At 49.9% G+C, this 22,330-nt stretch overlaps 1 protein-coding gene across 1 annotated transcript in view; it reads left to right on the forward strand.

Moving 5' to 3' along the window:
- The window catches only part of TMEM132D (transmembrane protein 132D), a 683,845-nt gene that overhangs the window by 659,667 nt on the left and 1,848 nt on the right, over positions 1 to 22,330 (forward strand). The window contains exons 6-8 of the mRNA XM_068563370.1: positions 11,923 to 12,128; positions 14,614 to 14,887; positions 19,146 to 19,337. Of these exons, the coding sequence (XP_068419471.1) occupies positions 11,923 to 12,128; positions 14,614 to 14,887; positions 19,146 to 19,337 (672 nt within the window). The remainder of the gene's footprint in view (positions 1 to 11,922; positions 12,129 to 14,613; positions 14,888 to 19,145; positions 19,338 to 22,330) is intronic.

Below are 22,330 nucleotides of genomic sequence, written 5' to 3' on the forward strand. Positions count from 1 at the left end.
CCATCCTAATCGAGTCTGACCGCATCTTAACTAATTCCATGTGCAAAGACCCTATTTCCAAATAAGGTCACCATCTGAGGTGCTGGCTAGACAGGAATCTGGGGGGATTCAATCCACTATCGTAGGTCTGCAGAAGATCTCGGAGGTCTGCATTTGTTAGATTTTATCCTTCTTTGGCAATATTCCACATGGTTTCAAATAACAGAGAAATGTTGTCAGTCCTCATCTTGCGTAGCACCCTGTTAGTGGAAACTCAGCCATCAGAACCATGACCTTGGTCCATGACCATTCAAGGTGAGGAACCTGCTGACATGAACCATTCTCCACTAACACAAGACAAATCGAGGGCTGCCTGAGGAAAGGACATACTAAGAAGCTCGTGTCATAGGTGGTGCTATCGACTGAGGGGTCTGTGTCCCCCCAGAATCCATACGTTGAAACCTGGTGCCCAATGTGACGGTGGCAGGAGGTGGGTCCTTTGGGAGGTGATTAGGTGAGGAGGATGCAGCCCTCACTTTGGGATTAGTGCCCTTATAAAAGAGACCCAGAGAGCTCCCTCACTCCTTCCACCCTGTGAGGACAAAGAGAAGACATCCGTCTATGCAGCAGGTAGCGGGTACCAGATCTGATGGAGCCATCGTCTTGTCCTTCCAGCCCCCAGAAATGGCAGAAATAAACGTCTGATGTTTATAAGCCACCCCGTCTGGTCATTTTTTAATGGCAGCCTGAGCTAAGACAGGCGAGTTCTGCAGAAACAGATGCTGAGCTGGAATTTGGGGCCAAGATGTCTCGGGTCTTTTTTTATTTTTCTTTGTTGGCCTATCTGCTCAGCATGTAAGGTCTTATAGTTCCCCCACCAGGGATCGAACCTGTGCCCCCTGAAATGGAAGCGTGGAGTCTTAACCACTGGAACGCCAGGGAAGTCCCAAGATGTCTCTTAGGGATCAAGCCCAGTGAAGAGAAAGAGGGAGAGCATCAGGCAGAGGGAGAAATCGGGCCACAGCAGGGGCTCTGTCCCCTGCCGGCTGAACCGCTGGGCGGTGCCCCCTCCTGTCTCATGCACCAGGCGTGACCTGCCACAAGGAGGTGACCTATGCAGCTGAGGCAGAGCCCAAGGGGAGACAGCGAGGGCTGGGTGCTGACTGCAGTCCCTCCGAAAGGAGGGTCTGGGCGATGCCCCTCGAGGCCTCCCAGCCGCCCCCCCCACCCCCGACCATGGCCCGGGCCTCCTAATCTGCCCCTGCTCTCTGTGGGTTTCACTGCTTCCTTACATATCCTCCTGGAGCTTTTATTCAAACATGAAGATGCTGTTACTTCCTCCTGCTCTGCGGGCTGCTATATGCTGGGTCCTCAGGACTCCTTCCAAGGCAGAGAAACCCCTTCCTTGCTCTGCCACGGAGATACCCCGGGGGTCCCGGGGGTGGCGGGGGCTGCCTGGAGACTGAGGGCAGTGATGCTCTGGAAACCAGTCGAGGAGAATTTCGATGACCTATCAGCCAGTCTGGCCTCTGCGTGGGCTCTTGACGTGTAGCAGCACTGGCTTTTCTCATTTCGGGGTCTATCCTGGCTCCCTCCACATCAGTGAGCAGAGGACCTGCCTGCCCCTTGTATACCTGTGTCATGTGTGTAGCCAACGAGATGCAGGACCAGCTAGCACCCGCGTGATTCAGATGGAGGGTCACAGGCCGGCTCGGGCAGCGCGGCCCCCAGTATCTCCCCCCAGCAGTGAGATACTGAGCAGAGTCCGGGAGCAGGCAGAGCACATCCCTGGTCCTCCCATTCCCCTGTCAGCATCTCTTTGCTTCTTCTCTTCTTACTTAGGCACCTCTGATAAGACTGAAAGGGAAAGTGTTGGGGTTGCTCCTGTAGCAAACAGTTACTTCTTGGCTTGGCGGTATATGAGTTTGCATTGTAATTATTCATGCAACCTTATTTATGTGTTTAATGTTCACCTGTATATATGTTATATTTACAACTAAACAAAAAATGATGTAGAATTTTTTAAAAAGACTTAAGTGTGGCTCTCTCTCTGGTTAGTAGGGACCAAAAAGCTTCATAGCCAAAGGAATGAATCACTAATGGTGAATTTTCTAAATGAGGGTGGAAAGGTGGAAGATGTGATAGAGTTTTCTGTTTCCTCCCTCAGCTCTGGGTCTCAGATCCCAGCATGTGGGTCACCTTCAGGGTCAGTGTACATCTTCAGGAGCGAGCAGAGCTACAGGTGCAAGAGATTAATCAGAGGGGAGGATAAAGGGGAGAGGGAATGAGAGTTAGCAAACTATGATGTGGGTCTGATCCCTGTGAAAGGAGATTGGTGGGGACAGAGATCAGGAGGAGGAGTTTGCCTGCAGCAAAGCTCAGAATTCTCAGGCTGTTGTGCAGATGGCCTGGAAAGCTCACACTGGGTCAAAATGGCCACCCTGTGCCATCACCATGCTCGGATGCCAGCAAATGGCGCTCCTGATGGCGGGCTCCTGCTGAAGGGAGATCTGAGCAGCACCCCCCACAGCTGCTGTGCATCTATCCTGCCACCCTCGTCAGACTAGACCCTAAGGTATAGAGCGGTCAATAGCTGTACTGAGTGTTTGCATGCAGAAGCCTCAGAACTGCACATGTATTAACTCATTTACTCTTGAAACAACCCATGAAGCTGGAACTATTATCACCACCCCCATTTTACAGATGAGGAAACCAAGGCACAGAGAGGTTAAGTGACTTGCCCAAGGTCACACAGCCAGTGAGTGAAGGAGCTGGAATAATATAAAACATCGTGGAACATCTGGATCCAGAGCTTAGTGACACTAGACTGCCTTGGGATTTACCCAGAAGGAAAAACTTACACAGACCCGCCACTGTGAAAAAGTTCTGAACGAGTGCTACTGGTTTCTTCTAACCCTGCTGTGTTTTCATTGTCCTTATTTAAGAGGAGTTAATTGTATTTATGTACAATGATATTAGTTTTCCATCCCTGACAATAGTACAAGTTTTTTTTTTTTAAGTGGAAAGGAATTGATCCTTGAACTCTAGTTGGGAGAGCTGGAGCATTTAGGGAAAATGGATGTTCGCTACTTCTTTTGAAATGAATCATAAAAGGAGGACAGAGGGCTGAAAAGTGGATAGATGTGTGATAAAGCCCATCCAGAATGTATTCATTACAGAAGCTAGGTGGTGGGTGTATGGACGTTTGCTCTACGATTCCCATTTTTCTTTGCTTAAAATTTGTCATACCACCTAGAGGGGTGGGATAGGGAGGGTGGGAGGGAGACGCAAGAGGAAGGGGATATATGTATACGTATAGCTGATTCACTTTGCTATACAGCAGAAACTAACACACCATTGTAAAGCAATTATACTCCAATAAAGATGTTAAAAAAAAAAAAAAACCGAAAAAGTGCTCAAAATGATGGTTCTCAACGGAGGGTGACTTTTCAGCCCAGGGGACGTTTAACAGTGTCTGGAGACATTTTTGTTGTCACAGCTGGATGGGAGGTAGCTGCTGGCATGTAGTGGGTGGAGACCAGAGGTGCTGCTAAACCTCCTACAATGCCCTTTGTAGCAAAGAAATATCCATCCCCAAATGTTGACAGTGTGAGACTGGCACAGGGCAAGAGTTACTTGGGTTGGTTGTTATTAAAATTCTTTTTTAGGGCTTCCCTGGTGGCGCAGTGGTTGAGAATCTGCCTGCCAATGCAGGGGACACGGGTTCAAGCCCTGGTCTGGGGAGATCCCACATGCCGCGGAGCGACTAGGCCCGTGAGCCACAATTGCTGAGCCTGCGCGTCTGGAGCCTGTGCTCCGCAACAAGAGAGGCCGCGATAGTGAGAGGCCCGCGCACCGCGATGAAGAGTGGCCCCCGCTTGCCGCAACTAGAGAAAGCCCTCGCACAGAAACAAAGACCCAACACAGCCATAAATAAATAAATAAATAAATAAATAAATAAATAAATAAATAAAAATTCTTTTTTATCAGAGCACTCATTGGCAACCATGAGAAGACAATGGTGACCCTGTGACACAGGCCACATGGTGGATAATTTTGAGAACAAAGAGAAGAGAACGTTCACTGAATGTGTTATTCCTTCTGACCCAGGAAAGACAAAGTGAGAGTGTAGGGTTGTGTAAAAATGTTCTGTTTTGATTTTAAAATAATGGAGTTTCTTGGGAACTTAAATTTAGGGCTTTAGAAGGAAACAAATAGGCTACCTAATATAGATGATTCCAAAGATGCCAGAATGTCCCTATTCAATGTCATAAAAAAAGACCCATTGTGGTGACACAGAAGGGGCCCCAGATGCTCCTTCCAAAAACGGCTCTTGAAACCAAATAGGACCCTATGGGACCTTCCCAGGGACAGACCCCACCATGTCCCCTGCCTCTTGTCTGTAGAAAAGCTTTAGCCTCCTAGGCCTTCCCCAAGTTGCAAATAGCAAATTTAATCAGAGAAGTGAGAAAATGTAGAAACAAAGGAAAGTAGTAAGGCAGGATAAAATAATAATGGTTTAACCATGAAACAAAGTCAAGGACCTTTAGTTCCTCCTCAGGGGCTGTAGATAATATCCTGAGCCATATATCCTTGAGTCATATCCTTACTAAAACCCCCATCAGGTGGAGGAAGTTGACTGCATGCTGACCACCAGCACATAGAGCCCAGACCTGTTGGAGCCAGAAAATTGATAAAGGAGAGTCGTGAAACATCACCCTGTTACCTCACCACCAACCAGTGTTCACCCCCTGCAACCTTCACCCCCACTGTTGCCTTCAAAAACCCTTCCCTAAAAGCCATCAGAGAGTTTGAGTCTTTTGAGCATGAGCTGCCCATTCTCTTTGCTTGGCGCCCTGCAATAAAGGCTGTACTTTCTTCACTACAACCAGGTGTCGGTAGACTGGCTCTGCTGTGCGTTGGGTGAACAGACCCAGGTTCGGTTCAGTTACACTCTCTCCTCTGCTTCAAGGAACCCTGGCAGCTGACGTCCTCCAGCTGTGAGCTCCTTGGGACCCTCAGTTTCGAGCTGGCTCACACTCTTCTTGGGGGCAGCCCCAGCTTCTCACTAAGACGGTGGTGCAAGGGTCTGGTCCTTTTCACCAAAGCAGGGCTCCTCCACTGGGCATCCAATCCTGGCTCCAAACTACTCGTTTGAGCTGGAAGAAATGTCAGATCAGCATCAGCATCTGATCTGAGAGCTCTCCTACCCATCCTTATTCCTTCCTTATTCCTTCACGGATGTCACTGCCTCATAAACCATTCATCTCAGCATCTGCTTCCCAGAGAGCGCCACAATCACACGGTCTCATTTAAGGAACAGGATGGCTGCCTGTGAAGCCAGAATGGCCTGGATTCAAATCCCAGATCCAATACTTCCTAGCTGTGCAAACTCCCCTAACCTCATTGTGACTCAGTTTGCTCATCTGTACAGTGGGTATCATAATACTTCCTGCCTTGTTGGGGTACTGTCAGAATGAAACAAGTCCCTGCATGGAGGCCCTTGGAAAGGTGCCGGGTAATAGAAGTCCTCAGTGCTAGCTTTAACCATCACTGATAGATGAAGCCCCCTTAGGAACCAGCTGTCCCCTGAGCTGCCTGCCAGCCTCCCCTACATTCAGGCTGGCCATTTCCTCCAGAAGTAGGAAAACAATCTCTAGGGATTGGATTGAAGGCTGTATTAGTCTGCTCAGGCTGCCATAACAAGATACCATGGACCAGGGGAGCTTAAACAACAGAAGTGTATTGTGTCACAGTCCTGGAGGCTGGAGGTCCAAGGTCAAGGTGTTGGCAGGGTTGGTTTCTCCTGAGGCCTCTCTCCTGGGCATTTAGACAGCTGCCTTCTCCCTGTGTCCTCACCTGGTCTTCCCTCAGCATGTGAGCACCCCGACGTCTCTCCGTGTGTCCTAATCTCTTCTCACCTGAACGGCCTCATTTTAACTTAACTGCCATGAATTATTGGACATGTACAGTCACTTGTATTTAAACAAGAAGGAACGAACAGGTCTTGTCAGCTCACCTAGACCATCCTGTTTCTCTGGTTCAGCTCCCAGGGGGAGTTTGTAATGTTTAACACTCAAATGCAACGTCCAGGTAGATGGAGAGAAAGACGGATGTCGGGCTGGAAGGACCAGTTCTGCCCCATCGGCTCTTGCAAGAACACTTCTCAGCTGGTCTGTCCTGGGCAGACGTCAAGGATGCAGTCGGGGGCCAGGTCTGCCTTTGGGGGCGTCAGGCTGGTGTCTTCCCAAATGAAGGTCAACAAGTCTTAGGTCAGGTTCCCCGGAGCTCAGGCACCATGTGCATGAGACTCATTGAGGAAAGACCCCCGGGAAGTAAGGGGGTGAGGGATGAGGGGGCAGAACAGGACAGGGGCAGAGGTGGGCCAGGATGGTGTGTTAGATTCCCGTGGCCACTGCCACAAATGACCACAGACTCGGGGTCTTAAAACCACAGAAATGCCTTGTCTCACAGTCCGGAGGCCAGGAGGCTGAAGTCGTGCTCCCTCTGGGGGCTCCAGGGGAGGACCTGCTCCAGCTGCCCGTAGCAGCCGGCATTCGTTGGCTTGTGGCCGCGTCACTCCAGCGTCTGCCTCAGCTGCTTCTCTCCGCGTGGGCTGCTGTTCGTCTATGTCTAGCCTCCTCTGCCTCTCCTGGATATGGATACTGGGACTGCATTCAGGACCCGTAATCCAGGATGCTCTCATCTCAAAACCTTGAATTTAGTCACATCCACAAAGACCCTTTTTCCATAGAAGGTGACATTTACAGGTTCCAGGGATCAGAACCTGACATCTTTGGGAGCCGTTATCCAGCCTTCCACAGATGGGGTTCAGGAGACCCTGCTTCCCCAGGCGGGCTCTGGAGTTTGAGAGGGGCTGCAGAGGTTGTCCTAAGATGTGCTCATACGGCCGATGTTTGCCCACAGACTGCCCCAGGGATGAGCAGGGGTGGGAAGACCTCACCACCACCAGGCATCTCCAGTGAGGCCAGGGACGTCAAAGGAAGCCCTTCTAAGTCTCTCTCCGTCCCTCCCTCCTTCTCCCCCTCCCCCTCCTCCTTCTCTTCCTTTGCTGCTTCCTCTGAACAGACTTGAAAATCTTTGGAAGCAGCAAGAGACCAGGAGAGCCAGCAAGGCAGTAACAGCCATAACTTGCAGCGTCCGGGCTGAGTCACAAGCGTTACCAAAAATGAAAGATCTCTGACGCCCCCTAGGCTGGAGTCCCGTCCATGCAAGGACGACAACAAGCAGGTCCCAGCGGTACCACAGACTCACGGCCACGCTTTTTTCACGAGCATCCGTCCCCCCGGGGCAGGTGTCATGCCCCCAAACTCCCCAGCACACAGGCTGAGTAAATCCCACTCACTTACCCGCAAAGTCTTTCCCCCAGGAGCCCTCAGTCTTTATAGTCTACTCAAATCCTTCTGCAGCTTCACACACACCCTCCTCCAGGGTGCAGCCTGAATAGGCCCCATGTGGCTCCTCCCTGACTTTTACTTACTTCGTTTGCATGCAGTTTTTTTTTTTAACACCTTTATTGGAGTAGCATTGCTTTACAATGGTTTGTTAGTTTCTGCTGTATAACAAAGTGAATCAGTTATACATATACATATGTTCCCATATCTGTTCCCTCTTGCGTCTCCCTCCCTCCCACCCTCCCCATCCCACCCCTCTAGGTGGTCACAAAGCACCGAGCTCATCTCCCTGTGCTATGCGGCTGCTTCCCACTAGCTAGCTATTTTATGTTTGGTAGTGTATATATGTCCATGCCACTCTCTCACCTTGTCACATCTTACCCTTCCCCCTCCCCATATCCTCAAGTCCATTCTCTAGTAGGTCTGTGTCTTTATTCCCGCCTTGCCCCCACGAGAAAGTCATTAGCCTGAGGCGGGGAGGTCCCGTACCCTGGCATTCAGGGACGAGGCGTGAGTAGCCCGTATAAGACGAAGACCTCTGGCCCCTGGTGCAGACCCCAATTACGTTCTTGGCTTGTTTCGAGTTTGCAAGAATTAGGATCCTCTCAGCCGCCACCTCATTATCTTATCTGTCTTCGTAGATCTTACTCACCCAGCCCTAGCCTACTCAATCCGTTAATTTGGTGCGTTCTATTTTTTTTTAATTTATTTTATTGAAGTATGAAACAATGCCATTTGCAGCAACGTGGATGGACTTCTTAGAGATGCTCATACTTAAGTAAGTCAGACAGAGAAAGACAAACATCATGATATCACTTATAGGTGGAACCTAAAATATGGCACCAATGAACTTGTCTACGAAACAGAAACAGGATCACGGACCTAGAGAACAGACTTGTGGTTCTCTTTTTATTAAAATAGATTATTTTTATTAATCAGATTATGCCCAGGCATGTTGCAGTGGTCAGAATAAGCTCCATCAATGTGATGTAACAAATAATCTGAAATATCAGTGACTTCAAACAAGAGGCGTTACCTGCCACCCATGCCGCCTATCCCTTGTGGCTTTGTGGGGGGCTGTCCCTGTCACAGACTCTCAGGAGCCCGGGCTGGAGGGGCAGTCCCCCCCTCCTCCCCCGCCGGGCCCCAAGCTGGAGGGACGGGGACCTCTGGAAGGTCCCTCGTGGGAAATTAAAATGTTCCCGCAGGAGGTGACCCGTGTCGGTTCCACTCACAGCTTATCGTCGACGGGTGAGTGAGACAGGTGAGCCAGAAGCACAGTCCCACCATGCCACCAAGGAAGAACCAGGTGTGGTTGGCAAACAGTTTTAGTGATGCTTCCACGCGCAGAGCAAGGACAGGGGCCGGGCACGGAAAAGCAGAGGGGCCGGGGGCAGAGATTTACAAACCTCCCATCAAAGGTGGGTGCTGTTCTTATTACTTGATGTAAACACACACACACACACACACACACACACACACACACACACACACACACACACACACACACACACACACACACACACACACACACACACACACCATCTCTACCTCAGCGCTCCGCCCCGCCGACCCAGCACTGCCCTTCCAAGTCCTGGGCATCAGCTGCCTCCACGCATGTCTGCTAAGAGTAACTGCCTAGGTGTCAAGCCCTGCTTTCCCTCTGCTTACCTTCTTCATCCTTTTTGCCCGTGTCTAGCCCCAACTTTTTCTCATTTCCTCAAGGAAAAAACACAGAGTTTTAAAATCGAAACAAAAACACGTGGAGACTTAATTTTATGCTCATGACTATGCCCAGCACACCAGGCGTCTGCATCTCTCGTCCACAGGGGGATTGAGGGGATGGGCTTTCACCCACGATGATCTCCACGTGTCTTTTCTTAGAACCCCTGGTTTGGCAAGAGGGCCCAGAAAATTAAGGTCATGAAACAGCTTCTTTTTCTGAAACCAAGTCTTGTCAGTATTTCCTCTCTCTCTCTCTCTCTCTCTGTCGGCTCATCTGTGGCAGTTCAGCCTGATTCAGACTTGAAAGGCGTAAAAAGAGAAAGCCTAAGATTCAAGACTCGCCAGCCCTGAAGAAGAAAGGGCCGTGGCCAGGACACAAGTTACAATAGAGCCACCTGGGCTGGTTCCGTTCTGCCTTTCAATCAGATTTAAGTACTTCCGCTATAGGAGGACCGCCAGCTCCAGCTCATAAGTGGACCCGGGCCCGTGTTTCCCTCCGAATCACTGACCATCCCCTGGAGGCCGAGCCTCCCACTGCCCCCATGCGTGTGCTGTGCCCTTGTTCCCTCACCAGGAAGATCAAAGGGGCCGTCATTAGCAATCCTTTCTAAGATGTGTGAACAACCTAGTGATTCCTGCTTTGCTTTCCTTCACACCCCTCTAAGTGCTGGGGGGAAGGCCTGCATCCTTTAAAAAACAACAGACTGCGAGAGAGCGTCCGGGCAAGAGTGATGCCCGTGCCGGAGGCAGGGCAGCTGGGGGCAGACTTGGGCTGAGCCTGGTCTTTTCCGCTTCCCAGCTGTGCGTCCTCGGGAAATGGTACCTAATGTCTTGGACCTCAGGTTGACCTCCCGTGAACTGACAGCAACGGCACCCACGTCCTGGGTTCTCGTGACCACTAACTGGGACCACACCTGGGATGTGTTCAGCTGCTCGGCCGGGCACGTATTAAGTGCTCAATAAACGGGGGGCCTTGCTCCTGCCCATCCTCCCTCCAAGCTCAACCAGCCAAGCCCCAGAGCAGGGAAGGAGCCCTCGTGGCCTCTGCCCATCCTCCTCTCCCTCTCTGTGGCCATCTCCTGCTGGGACAAATGACCACAAGCCCGGTGGCTTAAAACCACACACATTTAGGGACTTCCCTGGCGGCCCAGTGGTTAGGACTCTGCGCTTCCACCGCAGGGGGCGCGAGTTCGATCCCTGGTCAGGGAACTAAGATCCCACAAGCTGTGCAGTGTGGCCAAAAAAAAAAAAAAAGTTACTTGAGAACCACACACGTTTATTCTCTCACAGTTCTGGAGGCCAGAAGTCCTTCATCAGCTTCACAAGGTATCAGCAGGGCCGCACTCCCCCCAGAGGCCCTAGGAGAGAATGATTCCCAGCCTCTTCCAGCTTCTAGAGACGCCTTCCTTGGATTCCTTGGCCCTGTCCTGCATCCTCAAAGCCGGCCGTGTAGCATCTGGCTTTGGTGACACGTGTCCTTCCTCTGTCACGGTGGTTGAATGTCCCTCTGTTCCTCTCCTATAAGGACACTCGGATTACATTTAGGGCCCACCTGGATAATCTAGGGTCATCTGTTCACCTCCAGATCCTTAACTTAATCACACCCACAAAGTCCTTTTTGCCAAATAAGGTAACGTACCGGTTCCGAGGATTAGGACCTGGTATCTTTGGGGGCCATCGTTCATGCTACCACACGACCCCAAAGCTTTGCCCCAAGTCTTGTTTAGGATGAGCACGAGCTCCCCTGGAGAGCTGGGAGACAAAGACAAGGAGACAAGGTCTTTTCTTTGAACTTGGCTTTGCTCTCAGACGTGTGCAGAGGGGAGCAGTCTCGTACACCAGCACAAGCTGCGAACGTGCATTCCACAGCCAGACCCCAGGGCTGAATCGTGGGACCACAGTCAAGCTCCTTTAACTCTCAGCTTCCTCATCTGGAATATGGGACTAATGGGAATGCTTGTCTTGGGGTTGTTCTGAGGATGAAATGAGCTAACAGGGGCCTGGATTAACGTGTCTGGATTCTCTGGAAAGCAGAGCCTGAGCCACGGACTCGAGGGCGGCGGGTGTATCTGGGGACTGACTCCAGGACGTGGAGGCGGGAGTGGGGGGCAGGACAGGACACCTAAATGGAAGCGACGGGAAGTGAATCACTGAGCTAGTTACCACGGCGGGCAGGTGGGGAGAATCCCACTGAGACGTTCCCAGGAACCACGAGGAATCTGCCCGCACAGCTAAGATGGGAGCTTGTCTGCACGTGACTTGCCGAGGGTGTTCTCTGGAGACGTCCGTACGGGAGTGAGGGAGGCCGGATGCAGAAAGGGGAGAAGCGGAGCCGGGATGGCTTCAGATGAGATCGAGCCTCGGCCCATCCCCAGGGGAGCTCCGGGTCATGAACTGTGCACACACGGTTCGTCCCTCCTTGAGGCAAACCAGGAAGTCATCATCGGGCAAAAAGGTGGGCTGAGTGGTACCGAGCACCCAGGTAATTCTGCAGGTTCGGCTCCAGCACCTAAGGGCAGTCTGTCAGAGGAGGTGCAGCAAAGCACCTGCAGCAGGCAGGGGTGAGTGTACCCACCCAGTTAAAGAGCTCCCAGGAGAGGCGGATGGGGCCCCGTGGCATCTGTCATCACAGCCTCTGCTGTCTCGGAAAGCAAAATCCAGTGTCCACGTTAGGACTAACTCCCCATGATTGTGACCCCAAAAGAGTCACGACACTGCTTTCCTCCGCCGCTTTCTCTTGTTCTTCCTTTGGGATGTGATTAAAAACTCATGCGTCCCCCACCCTTCTCTCCACTCTTCCCAGGTTTCTGACAGATGTGACTACGTCTTCGTCAACGGGAAGGAAATGAAGGGCAAGGTGAATGTGGTGGTGAACTTCACCTACCAGCACCTGACCAGTCCTCTGGAGATGATGGTGTGGGTGCCCCGTCTGCCCCTGCAGATCGAGGTCTCGGACACCGAGCTCAACCAGATCAAGGGCTGGAGAGTCCCCATTGTCTCCAACAAGAGGTGGGTGTGCAGGTCAGGCGCCATAGCAGAAACCCAAGTCAAGTGCGCTTAGGCTGAAGACGGAAATTTACAGGGTAGCTGATTTCAGGCATGTCTGGTTCCAGGGGTTCCTTGGTACCCTAAGGACTGGTTCTCTCTCCACCTCTTGGCTCCTGCTTGCTTTGTGTTGGCTTCATCACCCATCAGGCTTTTCTCATGAGGTTCCAGACTTTCACTCTGCCTTCTCCGCGACTCTGCAGAAAGTACATCCTCTCTTGCCCAATAACTCATGCAAGAATCCTGGAGTTCAGTGTTATCTTCACTTGGGTTATATGTCCATTCCTGATCTAATCACTGTAGCCGAGGAGGAGAAGGAGGAGGAGGGGGAGGAGGAGGGGAGGGGGAGGGGGAGGAGGGGGAGGGGAGGGGGAGGAGGGGGAGGGGAGGGGAGGGGGAGTGGAGGAGGAGGAGGGGGAGGGGAGGGGAGGGGGAGGGGAGGGGGAGGAGGGGGAGGGGAGGGGAGGGGGAGGGGAGGGGGAGGAGGAGGAGACAGAATACACTGATTGGCCAGCTAGGCTGCAGCCACATTCCCCTGGCTGGGGCCAGAGGAGCTAGGGAAAGAGGTCAACCCTGCCTGAACCAAGAGGTCAATACCAGGAGGAGGGAAGAATTCATTCGTGGAGGACCCAAGCAACAGAGGTCCACTAGAGAGCTGTCTGAACAGATGCTGGCTGACCTGGGCAGTCTCTTTGTCCCTCCAGCCCAGAAACACTGAGATCACTTTCCCTTGGGGAGATGAAGTCCGAAGCTTGTCACCTGTGTGCCTGGTGCATCACTCTGATGGTGTTAGATGGACTGATAAGTCTGCACCCCCCACATCAGGCAAATAAACAGGCATCGGGTACAAAGAGAGTTTTGTTCAGAGACTTGGTCACCTTGGAGAAACCCATGCTTAAGGAATCGTATACAAGGGACTTGTAGAAAGTCAAAAGTGAGCATGTGCGGAATTAGACAAGGAAATATTCCTGGAGTCTGGGTGCTCAGCAGGGAGGAGTGAACTGGTACTTAGGTGAGGGACAGCTTTTATATTCCTTCCCTTGGAAGTCCACCCCTTTGAGTTCTTACGGCACCTGGGAGAGGGCAGGGCTTCAGGAATGAAGGCTTGGGTCCTGTGTGCCGTTGGAAGATGGTTTCAGCAATGCCCCTTTCCTCAACCACGGGGGTTTCTGAGGTTGAGTGGGGAGAATGGAGTTCGGCGTGATTACTGACGCTACTGAGGGCAAGTGGTTGCAGGGAAAGACTCACCCAAGGACTGGCCGAGTGTGATCGTGAACAGTCCAGATGCTGTCACAACTGTCCAGCTCAGATACGGCAAGAGAACCACTTCGAGGAGGGAGCGGCTCTTCTGATGGAGACCGTGATGGTGCCGGGAAGGACTGACGGCACATAAGGCATCAGATGTCGAGGGAGCAGCTGACATCTGCTAACATCTGCCTCCTGCCTGGTCCTTTCTGCATCTATTATCACAAAATACCTTACCTTGAGTTAAACACTCACTTCCCTCGGGTACTGGTTTGTAGGGCTATACTGGTCACCCAGGGCCTTACTGTATTAATTATCTATTGCTACGTAATTTAGTGGCTTATCCCAAAACCAGGTGGCTTAAAAGAAAAACCTATTATCTCACAGTTCCTCTGGATCCGGAATCCAGGCAAGGCTTAGCTGGGTCTCTCGTAAGCTGCAGTCCAGTTGTCAGCTGGGGCTGCAGTCTCATCACAAGGCTCTGGTGGGGAAGGACCTACGTCCAAGCTCATGTGGTTGTTGGGAGGTCTTAGCTCCTCACTGGCTGTTGGCCAGAGGATGCTGTTTCCAGCTGTAAGACGCCTCCATAGGGCCGCACACAGCATGGCAGCTGACTTCATCAGGGCAGGCAAGAGAGAAGAACCAAGGAAAGAGGGCTGAACAAGACAGAAGTCATAGTTTCTGAAAACCTAATCTTGAAGGTGACATCCTATAACTTTTGCTGTAATTTTTTTTTTTTTTCACCGCACCGCGTGGCACGTGGGATCTTAGTTCCCCGACTAGGGATTGAACCCGTGCCCCCTGCATCGGAAGTGCGGAGTCTTAACCACTGGACCGCCAGGGAAGTCCTGCTGTAATCTTTCATTGGAAGAAACTTTTACTAGGTCCAGCCCACACCCAAAGGGAAGGGGATTTCACAAAGTGAATACCAGGAGATATGGGGCTCAGAGGGGACACCTTAGAACTCTGCTGACCACACCAGCCCATTCTGACTGGTCAGTACTGGTCAGGCCACAGCAGTGCTCAGATCTCCTGAGCAACACCCCTGCACATCTGTCTGAGCCCCCCCACCCCGGGCTGTGAACTCCCCGAAGGCAGGGCTCATGCCCACTCACCTCTGCAGCCCCTGCCATGCTTCACCCCCCGCCCCCAACCGTTGACCCAACAAATCAGCATCTGTTCAATCGAACTGACCCCTTGACAGGCCAGCTCGGGACAGCGAGGAAGAGGACGAAGACGAGAAGAAAGGCCGGGGCTGCGCTCTCCAGTACCAGCACGCCATGGTGCGGGTCTTGACTCAGTTTGTGGCCGAGGTGGCTGAGCCCGGGGGGCAGCTGGCCCACCTGCTGGGCTCAGATTGGCAGGTGGACATCACGGAGCTGGTAAAGGACTTCATGCAGGTGGAGGAGCCCCGGATTGCCAAGCTGCAAGGGGGACAAGTCCTGATTGGCCAGGAGCTCGGGATGACCACCATTCAGGTAAGAAACCCCCCAAGGCAAAGACTCTCTGTATTCCTGTCACGTCTCTACCCAGACAAGAACTCGGCTGTTTGTTGTCACTTAGAGCAATATCCATTTTTATTTATTTATTTTTTTATTGAAGTAGAGTCGATGTACAATGTTGTGTTAGTTTCAGGTGTACAGAAAAGTGATGCAGCTATACATATGTATACATCTCTTCTTTTTCATATTCTTTTCCATTATAGGTTATTACAAGATACTGAATATAGTTCCCTGTGCTATACAGTAGGTCCTTGTCGTTTATCGATTTTATATATAGTAGCGTGTATATGTTAGTCCCAAACGCCTAATTTATCCCCCCCTTTCCCTTTTGGTAACCATAAGTTTGTTTTCTATGTCCGTGGGTCTATTTCTGTTTTGTAAATAAGTGCACCTTATCATTTTCTTAGATTCCACATGTAAGTGATATCATATGATATTTGTCTTTCTCTGTCTGGCTTACTTTTTACTTAGTGTGATAATATCTAGGTCCATTTCTGTTGTTGCAAATGACATTATTTCATTCTTTTTTTTATGGCTGAGTAGTATTCCATTGTATATCTGTACCACATCCTCTTTATCCATTCATCTGTAGATGGACATTCAGGTTGCTTCCGTGTCTTGGCTGTTGTACATAGTGCTGCAATGAACATTGGGGTGCATGTATTGAATTAGAGTTTTGTCTAGATGTATGCCCAGGAGTGGTATCCCTGGATCATACGGTAGCTCTATTTCACAGTATCCATTTTCAGAGTAAACAGACCAAAAGAAGCTGTCAAATAAACACCAGAAGAGGTATAATGATGGACTGGCTTCTCAGGATGGGTCATGTTTGAAACTCCAAGACATTATTTGTCTCTAAGACACGGTGGATGTTACTATCTTGGGACAAAAGCTCTAAAAATAAAGGTACTATATGATCCAGCAGTCCCACTCCTGGGCGTATATCTGGAAAAGACAAAAACTCGAATTCAAAAAGATACCTGCACCCCAATGTTCACTGCAGCACTATTTACAACAGCTGAGACATGGAATCAACCTGAATGTCCACTGATGGATGAATGGATGAAGAAGATGTGGTATATATACACAATGGAATACTACTCAGCCATAAAAAAGAATGAAATACTTTGCAGCAACATGGATGGACCTAGAGATGATCATACTAAGTGAAGTAAGCCAGACAGAGAAAGACAAATATCATATGATAAACCTTATATGATACAAATGAACTGTTACAAAACAGAAACAGAAGAGAAAAAAAAACAGAAACAGCCTCACAGACATAGAAAACAAACTTATGGTTGCTAAAGGGGAAAGGTCTGGGGAGGGATAAATTAGGAGTTTGAAATTAGCATATACCAACAAGGACCTACTGTATAGCACAGGGAACTCTACTCATTACTCTGTAATAACCTCAATGGGAAAAGAATCTGAAAAAGAACAGATACATGTACATGTATAGCTGAATCACATTGTTGTACACCTGAAACTAACACAACATTGTAAATCAACCATACCCCAATATAAAATAAAATTTTTGTAATTTAAAAATATTTTTTAAAAAGCTCTTGGGGTGGGCTGAGCTCATCAGAATCATGGGTGTGGCCAGCAGCTTCTCACTTGGTCACTCCACCTCACTGACCATGGTCACCGAAAAGCTTCCCATCCCGCCATGAAGCTCAGCTGTCTCCACCAGGTCCCAGCCTGCCACATGATGAAACCTGGAGCATTTCAGAAATGTACTGAAGGAAGCAACAGAGTTATTATGATTCCACTGGTCTTGTAAGCAGCTACTGCTAGGAATGGATGGGGTGAACCAGTATGCAACATGGGAGCTTTGAAACAAACACCTTCACAAGACACGGTTCTGGGAGGTCACTTGGGAGTTACTTACCTCCTGTCTGAGAGCAAATATTGTTCCTCAGTGACTGCCCCATTTACAGAAGAGGTGATCATCCTATTAGCCAAACAGTGAGGTTTCTAAAGCAGCTAAAAGTGAAACTATATTAGATTGCAGAAGATTTAAAACATTCTGGAAAATGGGCTGATATTTAAGAGAGATCATTTTTGAACCCATTATTATCAAATGATTGAATTAACCCTGAGACGTCTCATTAAAATAGAATATTGCAGCTGTCAGTTGGAGAATACATTATAAAATTTTCAGACAGTCTATCAGAAACAAAATGTTTTTATTTGTACAATCAAGAAAATGTAATTTTGCTGTTAATTCTGTACTGTTTATTAAATATGTTTTATAACTTTGCTTTTAAGTTTTCATATGAAACCATTTGCAAATGACGTACTTAACTTAATAAAATAATTTAGCCACTGGAAAAAAATAAAAGTAAAAGAGATCATTTTATTCAAGGGGGAAAGTAAATTACTTTGAACTGGGACTCAGGAGTCACATGCTCCAATGCTCTCTAAAAGCTGTGAAGGTACCCTCTGTGAGGAAATCAGCCAGGGCATCGGGTGAAAGAGGATGACTGATTTGGGCCCTAAGTGTTAGGAGGACAATAGGGAGTGGTGAGGAGTGTGGCAAAGGGAGGCTGCTACTCATCTCCAAAAGGTGCCAAGAGGAAATGGGAGCCCAGTGTGGAGAGATGATGCAACTTTTCCAGAATAGCTAGAAATCTGTCTTTCCTACGAAATCCTCTGTTTTTTAAGGATGGCCATTCATCCCATTTTGAAGTGTTATGTCAAACAAAATATATCTGCCCCATAGACAAGCACTTGTAATCTTCACAGTTGACTTTTTTGCTTGAAAGATCTACATTAAAGTTGATCCATGGGCTAAAGTGACGCTGATATCTGGAAACTGGAACCAAGACGACAACTTGACACTGACCACTCAAAATGATCATTTAAATACAAAGACGCAATAAAACACTGTTCAGAAATCAGGTGTTTCTGTGAAAATCAATGAGTGTGAATGGGCCAGCTTCCCATGCGTGAAACATGAAAATTGTCCTAGTGGGGCATCTGCTCCTGAGACCCTTCGTTTTTCCCTCTTATTTATGCCCACTGAGTCCTCCTGAGTTATAAATTCATTTGGCCACTTTCTTCTGGGGACTCATGTTTCATACCCAGCGCCATTCAAGTTGTCCTAACCAGATTTAGAAACTGAAGAAGGTATTTGAATAGAAATATGGGGCTTTGACAAAGGAATTTAATGAATCCAGGGAAAACTATCTTGAGATACATCTTCATAAATATCACCAGCAACTTGAAAAGAGAAATACGTCAAAAAAAGCTGGGGAAGGGAGAATGAAACCTGTTTCACCCAGAAGGTTAAGGATTCATAGAGGGAAGTCTAAATCAGCTCTTTGTAACTTGGATGAGGGACGGGGAGAGCAGAGGTGCTTCCACAGACAATCTTCCAAAGCAGGATTTCCTCTTCAGGGTCTAAATTGAATGGAAGCTTCATTCCCCAGGGCATCACAGGTGTCCAGAGACAAATGAGACTTTGGGACATCGGCGTCAAGGGTAGGACTCGCAGCTGAGTTTATCGGAGGACGCAAGCTGATATTCCAAAATGCAACTGAGTGTCACTGCTCAGTGTTCCCCAAAGTGTGGAGTGCAAGCTCCCGGTGACACACAGGATACTTTAGGTGGTACATGGACCGACCGTCTCTTCTTTGAGTGTAACTGGTCATTGGTGATCATGTGTAGAAGAGAGAAATATAGAAATATATAGCTAGCATATAGAAACCGTTTTTCTATGACGCTATGAAGCTTTTTTAAACAAATTATTTACATAAAATAATTTAAACAAGATATGCACTAAGTAGTATGCACTAAACAAATTATTTACATAAAATAATTTTAAACAAAATATGCACTAAGTAATAGTAGAAATGATCCATGCTGTTAGAAGAATCGTAAAGTTAGTGCTGAAATGAGTGAAAATGTTAATTCTTCCTCTCAAGGTCTGAGGGCAGTGCATGGTAGGCAATGGAGTTTATTTGATGCTGGAGGTGGGATGCCAGGCCCTACCCCATCCACTCCTTGATACCACCTTGCTGTTACTTAAAGAATGCGCTATATTTTCACAAGCAAGCTGTATCTTTTAGAAGAAGGCATGAGTGGGAAAGACCCGTTTTTGCTCTTTCCGGCTCCTCTGGCTCTGTCTGTCTCTATCCACCCCTTGCGCAGTGCATCGTTTACACCATCGGGGGGATTTCTGGAGCCACAGAGAGCTTTTCCTTCCTATGTCGGTTCTGCCTTTCAGATCCTGTCGCCTCTGTCAGATGCCATCTTGGCCGAGAAGACCATCACTGTGCTGGATGAGAAGGTGACGATCACAGACCTCGGGGTGCAGCTGGTGGCAGGGCTGTCCCTCTCCCTGCAGCTCAGCCCTGGGAGCAACAGAGCCATCTTCGCCACTGCGGTGGCTCAAGAACTTCTGCAAAGGCCCAGACAGGTGTGGGGTGGGGATGGGGCACCGTGGGAAGGGGTCACATGTCAGGGGGGTCACACAGCAGGCGGGTCACACCAGGTGAGGTCACACACCAGGTGGGGTGATATATCCAGGGGGGGTTACACATGGGGGGGGGGGTCACACACCAGGTAAGGTCACTCATCAGGTGAGGTCACACACCAGGTGAGGCCACACACCAGGTGAGGTCACACACCAGGTGAGGCCACACATCAGGTGAGGCCACACATCAGGTGAGGTCACACACCAGGTGAGGCCACACATCAGGTGAGGTCACACACCAGGTGAGGTCACACACCAGGTGAGGTCACACATCAGGTGAGGTCACACACCAGGTGCGGTTACACAGCAGGTGGGGCCCACACCAGCGGGGGAATCCCACGTCTCTTGGGGTCACGTGGTGGGTTGGGTCACATGTCAGTGGGGTCGTTCACTGGGTGGGCTTCCGCCCTGAGCAGGTCACACGTCAGGTGAGGTCGCACAGTGGGGTGAGGTCACGCGTAGATCATGTTGCCTGTGTGGTGGAATCACTAATTGGGGTGGAGGGGTCCCGCAGAAGAGTGGGCTTGCACATCGGGTGCTCCGCAGTCTGGAAAGGTGTTGTGAAGGGGCAGCTGCTCAGCCTCAGGCCTCCTAGCCCCCCCGAGGGAGATGCCAGACAACAGGGTTGCCAGGAGTGAAGGATTACAGGCACCAGGAGCAGAGAGGCTGGACGCGGTCTCCTCGCGCCCCATCGTGCGTCACGCGGGCTGCTTCTCCCCCCCAAGATGGTCCTGGCTCTGGACCCCGCTGACCTCCCCGAGCAGTGGCGTGAAAGCGAGGGCGGGAACAGACTCCAAGGAGGGGTCCACAGCCTTCTGCTAAGTCCCTGCTCAAAAAAATGGGGAAACGGGTCTGGGGGTCGGAAGGAGATTGGAGGAGATGCTTCCACATTTGTCGTTTAGCTCAAAGCAGAAGTAACAAGCCGGTGGTGACATCAGTCGTGGCCTTCTTTCTCTTTGTTGGAAACCAGTGTGCGCTAATAGAGTGTGTGTGTTGTGTGTATGTGTGTGTGCTGTGCATATGTGTGTTTGTGTTATGTATGTGTGTAGTGTGTAGTGTGTGTTGTGTATGTGTACGTGTTGTGGTGTGTATCGTGTGGTGCATGTTTGTGTGTTGATACGATGGTTTCCAAACAGAGGAATGTTGGAAGGGCACTTGGAAATGTCATCTGATCTCCTCCCTCATCCGAGATGGAGAAACTTTATTTCTTAGAAAGAAATTGGATGGAGACTTTGGTGAGCCTTGTTTAATGCCCAAGGACGGTGGTCTCAGGCTACTGATTCTCTGCGCCCCATGAGACAGGACTGTCCTCCTGTGGGGATGCCAGAAGGCCTCCAGCCCACATAGGGGGTTTTCGGGCAGCTTTTCTTATTGGTCAGGAGCGCTTCCTGGAAGCTCTCCCCTCGGCAGGTACGTTACCATCTGGGCCCCCTCTTGCACCTGCTGAGGCTGTGACTATGGGCAGGAAGGTGGGCTAGGCTGGATCTGCCCCTGGACACACAGAGCCTTACCATTTTCCCAGCCTGAACCCATCACTGAAGGCTCCCCTGCCAGGTGTTAGCTAATCCCTTGCCCTTTCACTGGGGTCTTTGTGTGCAGGGGTTTGGATTAGAAAGCACTTGAAAGTGGATGGTCTCAATAACGGATACGAATTCTTGCCAAAGACAAACCTCCCTTTTCGCAGGGCATGATGCCAGCCAGGATGCAAGTTACAGATAGCAAAGGAGAAATAACCCGAGGCTTCTTCCTGTCTTCCTGGGGCGATCAAATCAGGTGACTGCCAGTTAGGAGTTAAGGAAGCGATAAGACAGAATAAGGCCACAGAGCTAATCCATTTCCGACATACAGAGCTAGGCACGTGACCCTGAGGTCTGCTCCGTGCTTGCTTTGGATGGAGCTTAGTCCCTGCCTGCAACTTGGCTCCGACATTTCAGTTTCAAGAAATCCAATGTGCATTTGAATTTCCTGCTGCAATTTCACAGCCATTCAGAAGGCCCAGGTAAACCAAGGTCACATCCAGTGGCTTCTGCCCTGTGTCTTGGAGGCATTTTCCACTTAGCAGCCAGCCCAAGCCGATGGCTAACAAGGTCAGTATTTACTGGCTGTGCTGAAGGAGGAGCAGAGACCACCAGTCATATGTGAGAAGCTCCCTTCTCAGTTCCAGAGACCAGACTCCACCAGGAAAACTTAACTTCTGTCGTGGTCGGTGGCTCTGTGGTTGCAAGAAAGAGAAATCCCCTCAAGCAAGTTTAAATAACACAGGATTTATTACAAGGATAGTGGGACCCTCTTAGACCCCAGCTATAAGAACTTGGGGAAACTGGGGGCGGGGGGGTCTCATGTCCATTATCTCATTAAATAAATGCTGTGCCCAGACATTTGCCTACACCCGATCCATCGTGGGTTGCTCCAAAGTGGAGCTTCATTCTCCAGTTTTATATGAGCTCCCACTCATCTTCCCACCACTAAGTGCTTCACTCCCATCTTGCTTATTTCAAATTGGAGGGGGAGATGCCGGCTGGCTCAGAGCTGCAGAGGTGAGTGGCTCTGACAGCAGCCGTCCTATGGGTCCAATAAGCTGTGGCCAGGTGGGCAGGAACACAAGCCTCTTAGGGCTGTGCATCCTTCTGGGTTTGGGGTGGAACAGCTTCTCCGGTAGCTAGGAGGAGGGAGGGAGCAATGGGTCTCCCAGTTCGCTGTCAAGGCCAATGACATCTTCACTCAGACTGAAGGCTTAGAGGTTATCTTGTCTATTATCACCTCCCTGGACAGACTAGTCCCAAGGAAAGCTGGTCTAAAGCAACAAAGTAGAAAGACAAGGGACTGAGATGGACACAAGTCTTGACCCTGGCTACTTTTGGGTCTCCCAATTTCCCCCAACTGGTTGGGTTGGAGAGTGGATGGGAAGACAAAGATTCTCCCAACAGAAAGCTTCC

The sequence above is a fragment of the Eschrichtius robustus genome, chromosome 14, assembly GCF_028021215.1.
Source record: "Eschrichtius robustus isolate mEscRob2 chromosome 14, mEscRob2.pri, whole genome shotgun sequence".
NCBI classification, from domain to species: Eukaryota; Metazoa; Chordata; class Mammalia; order Artiodactyla; family Eschrichtiidae; genus Eschrichtius; species Eschrichtius robustus.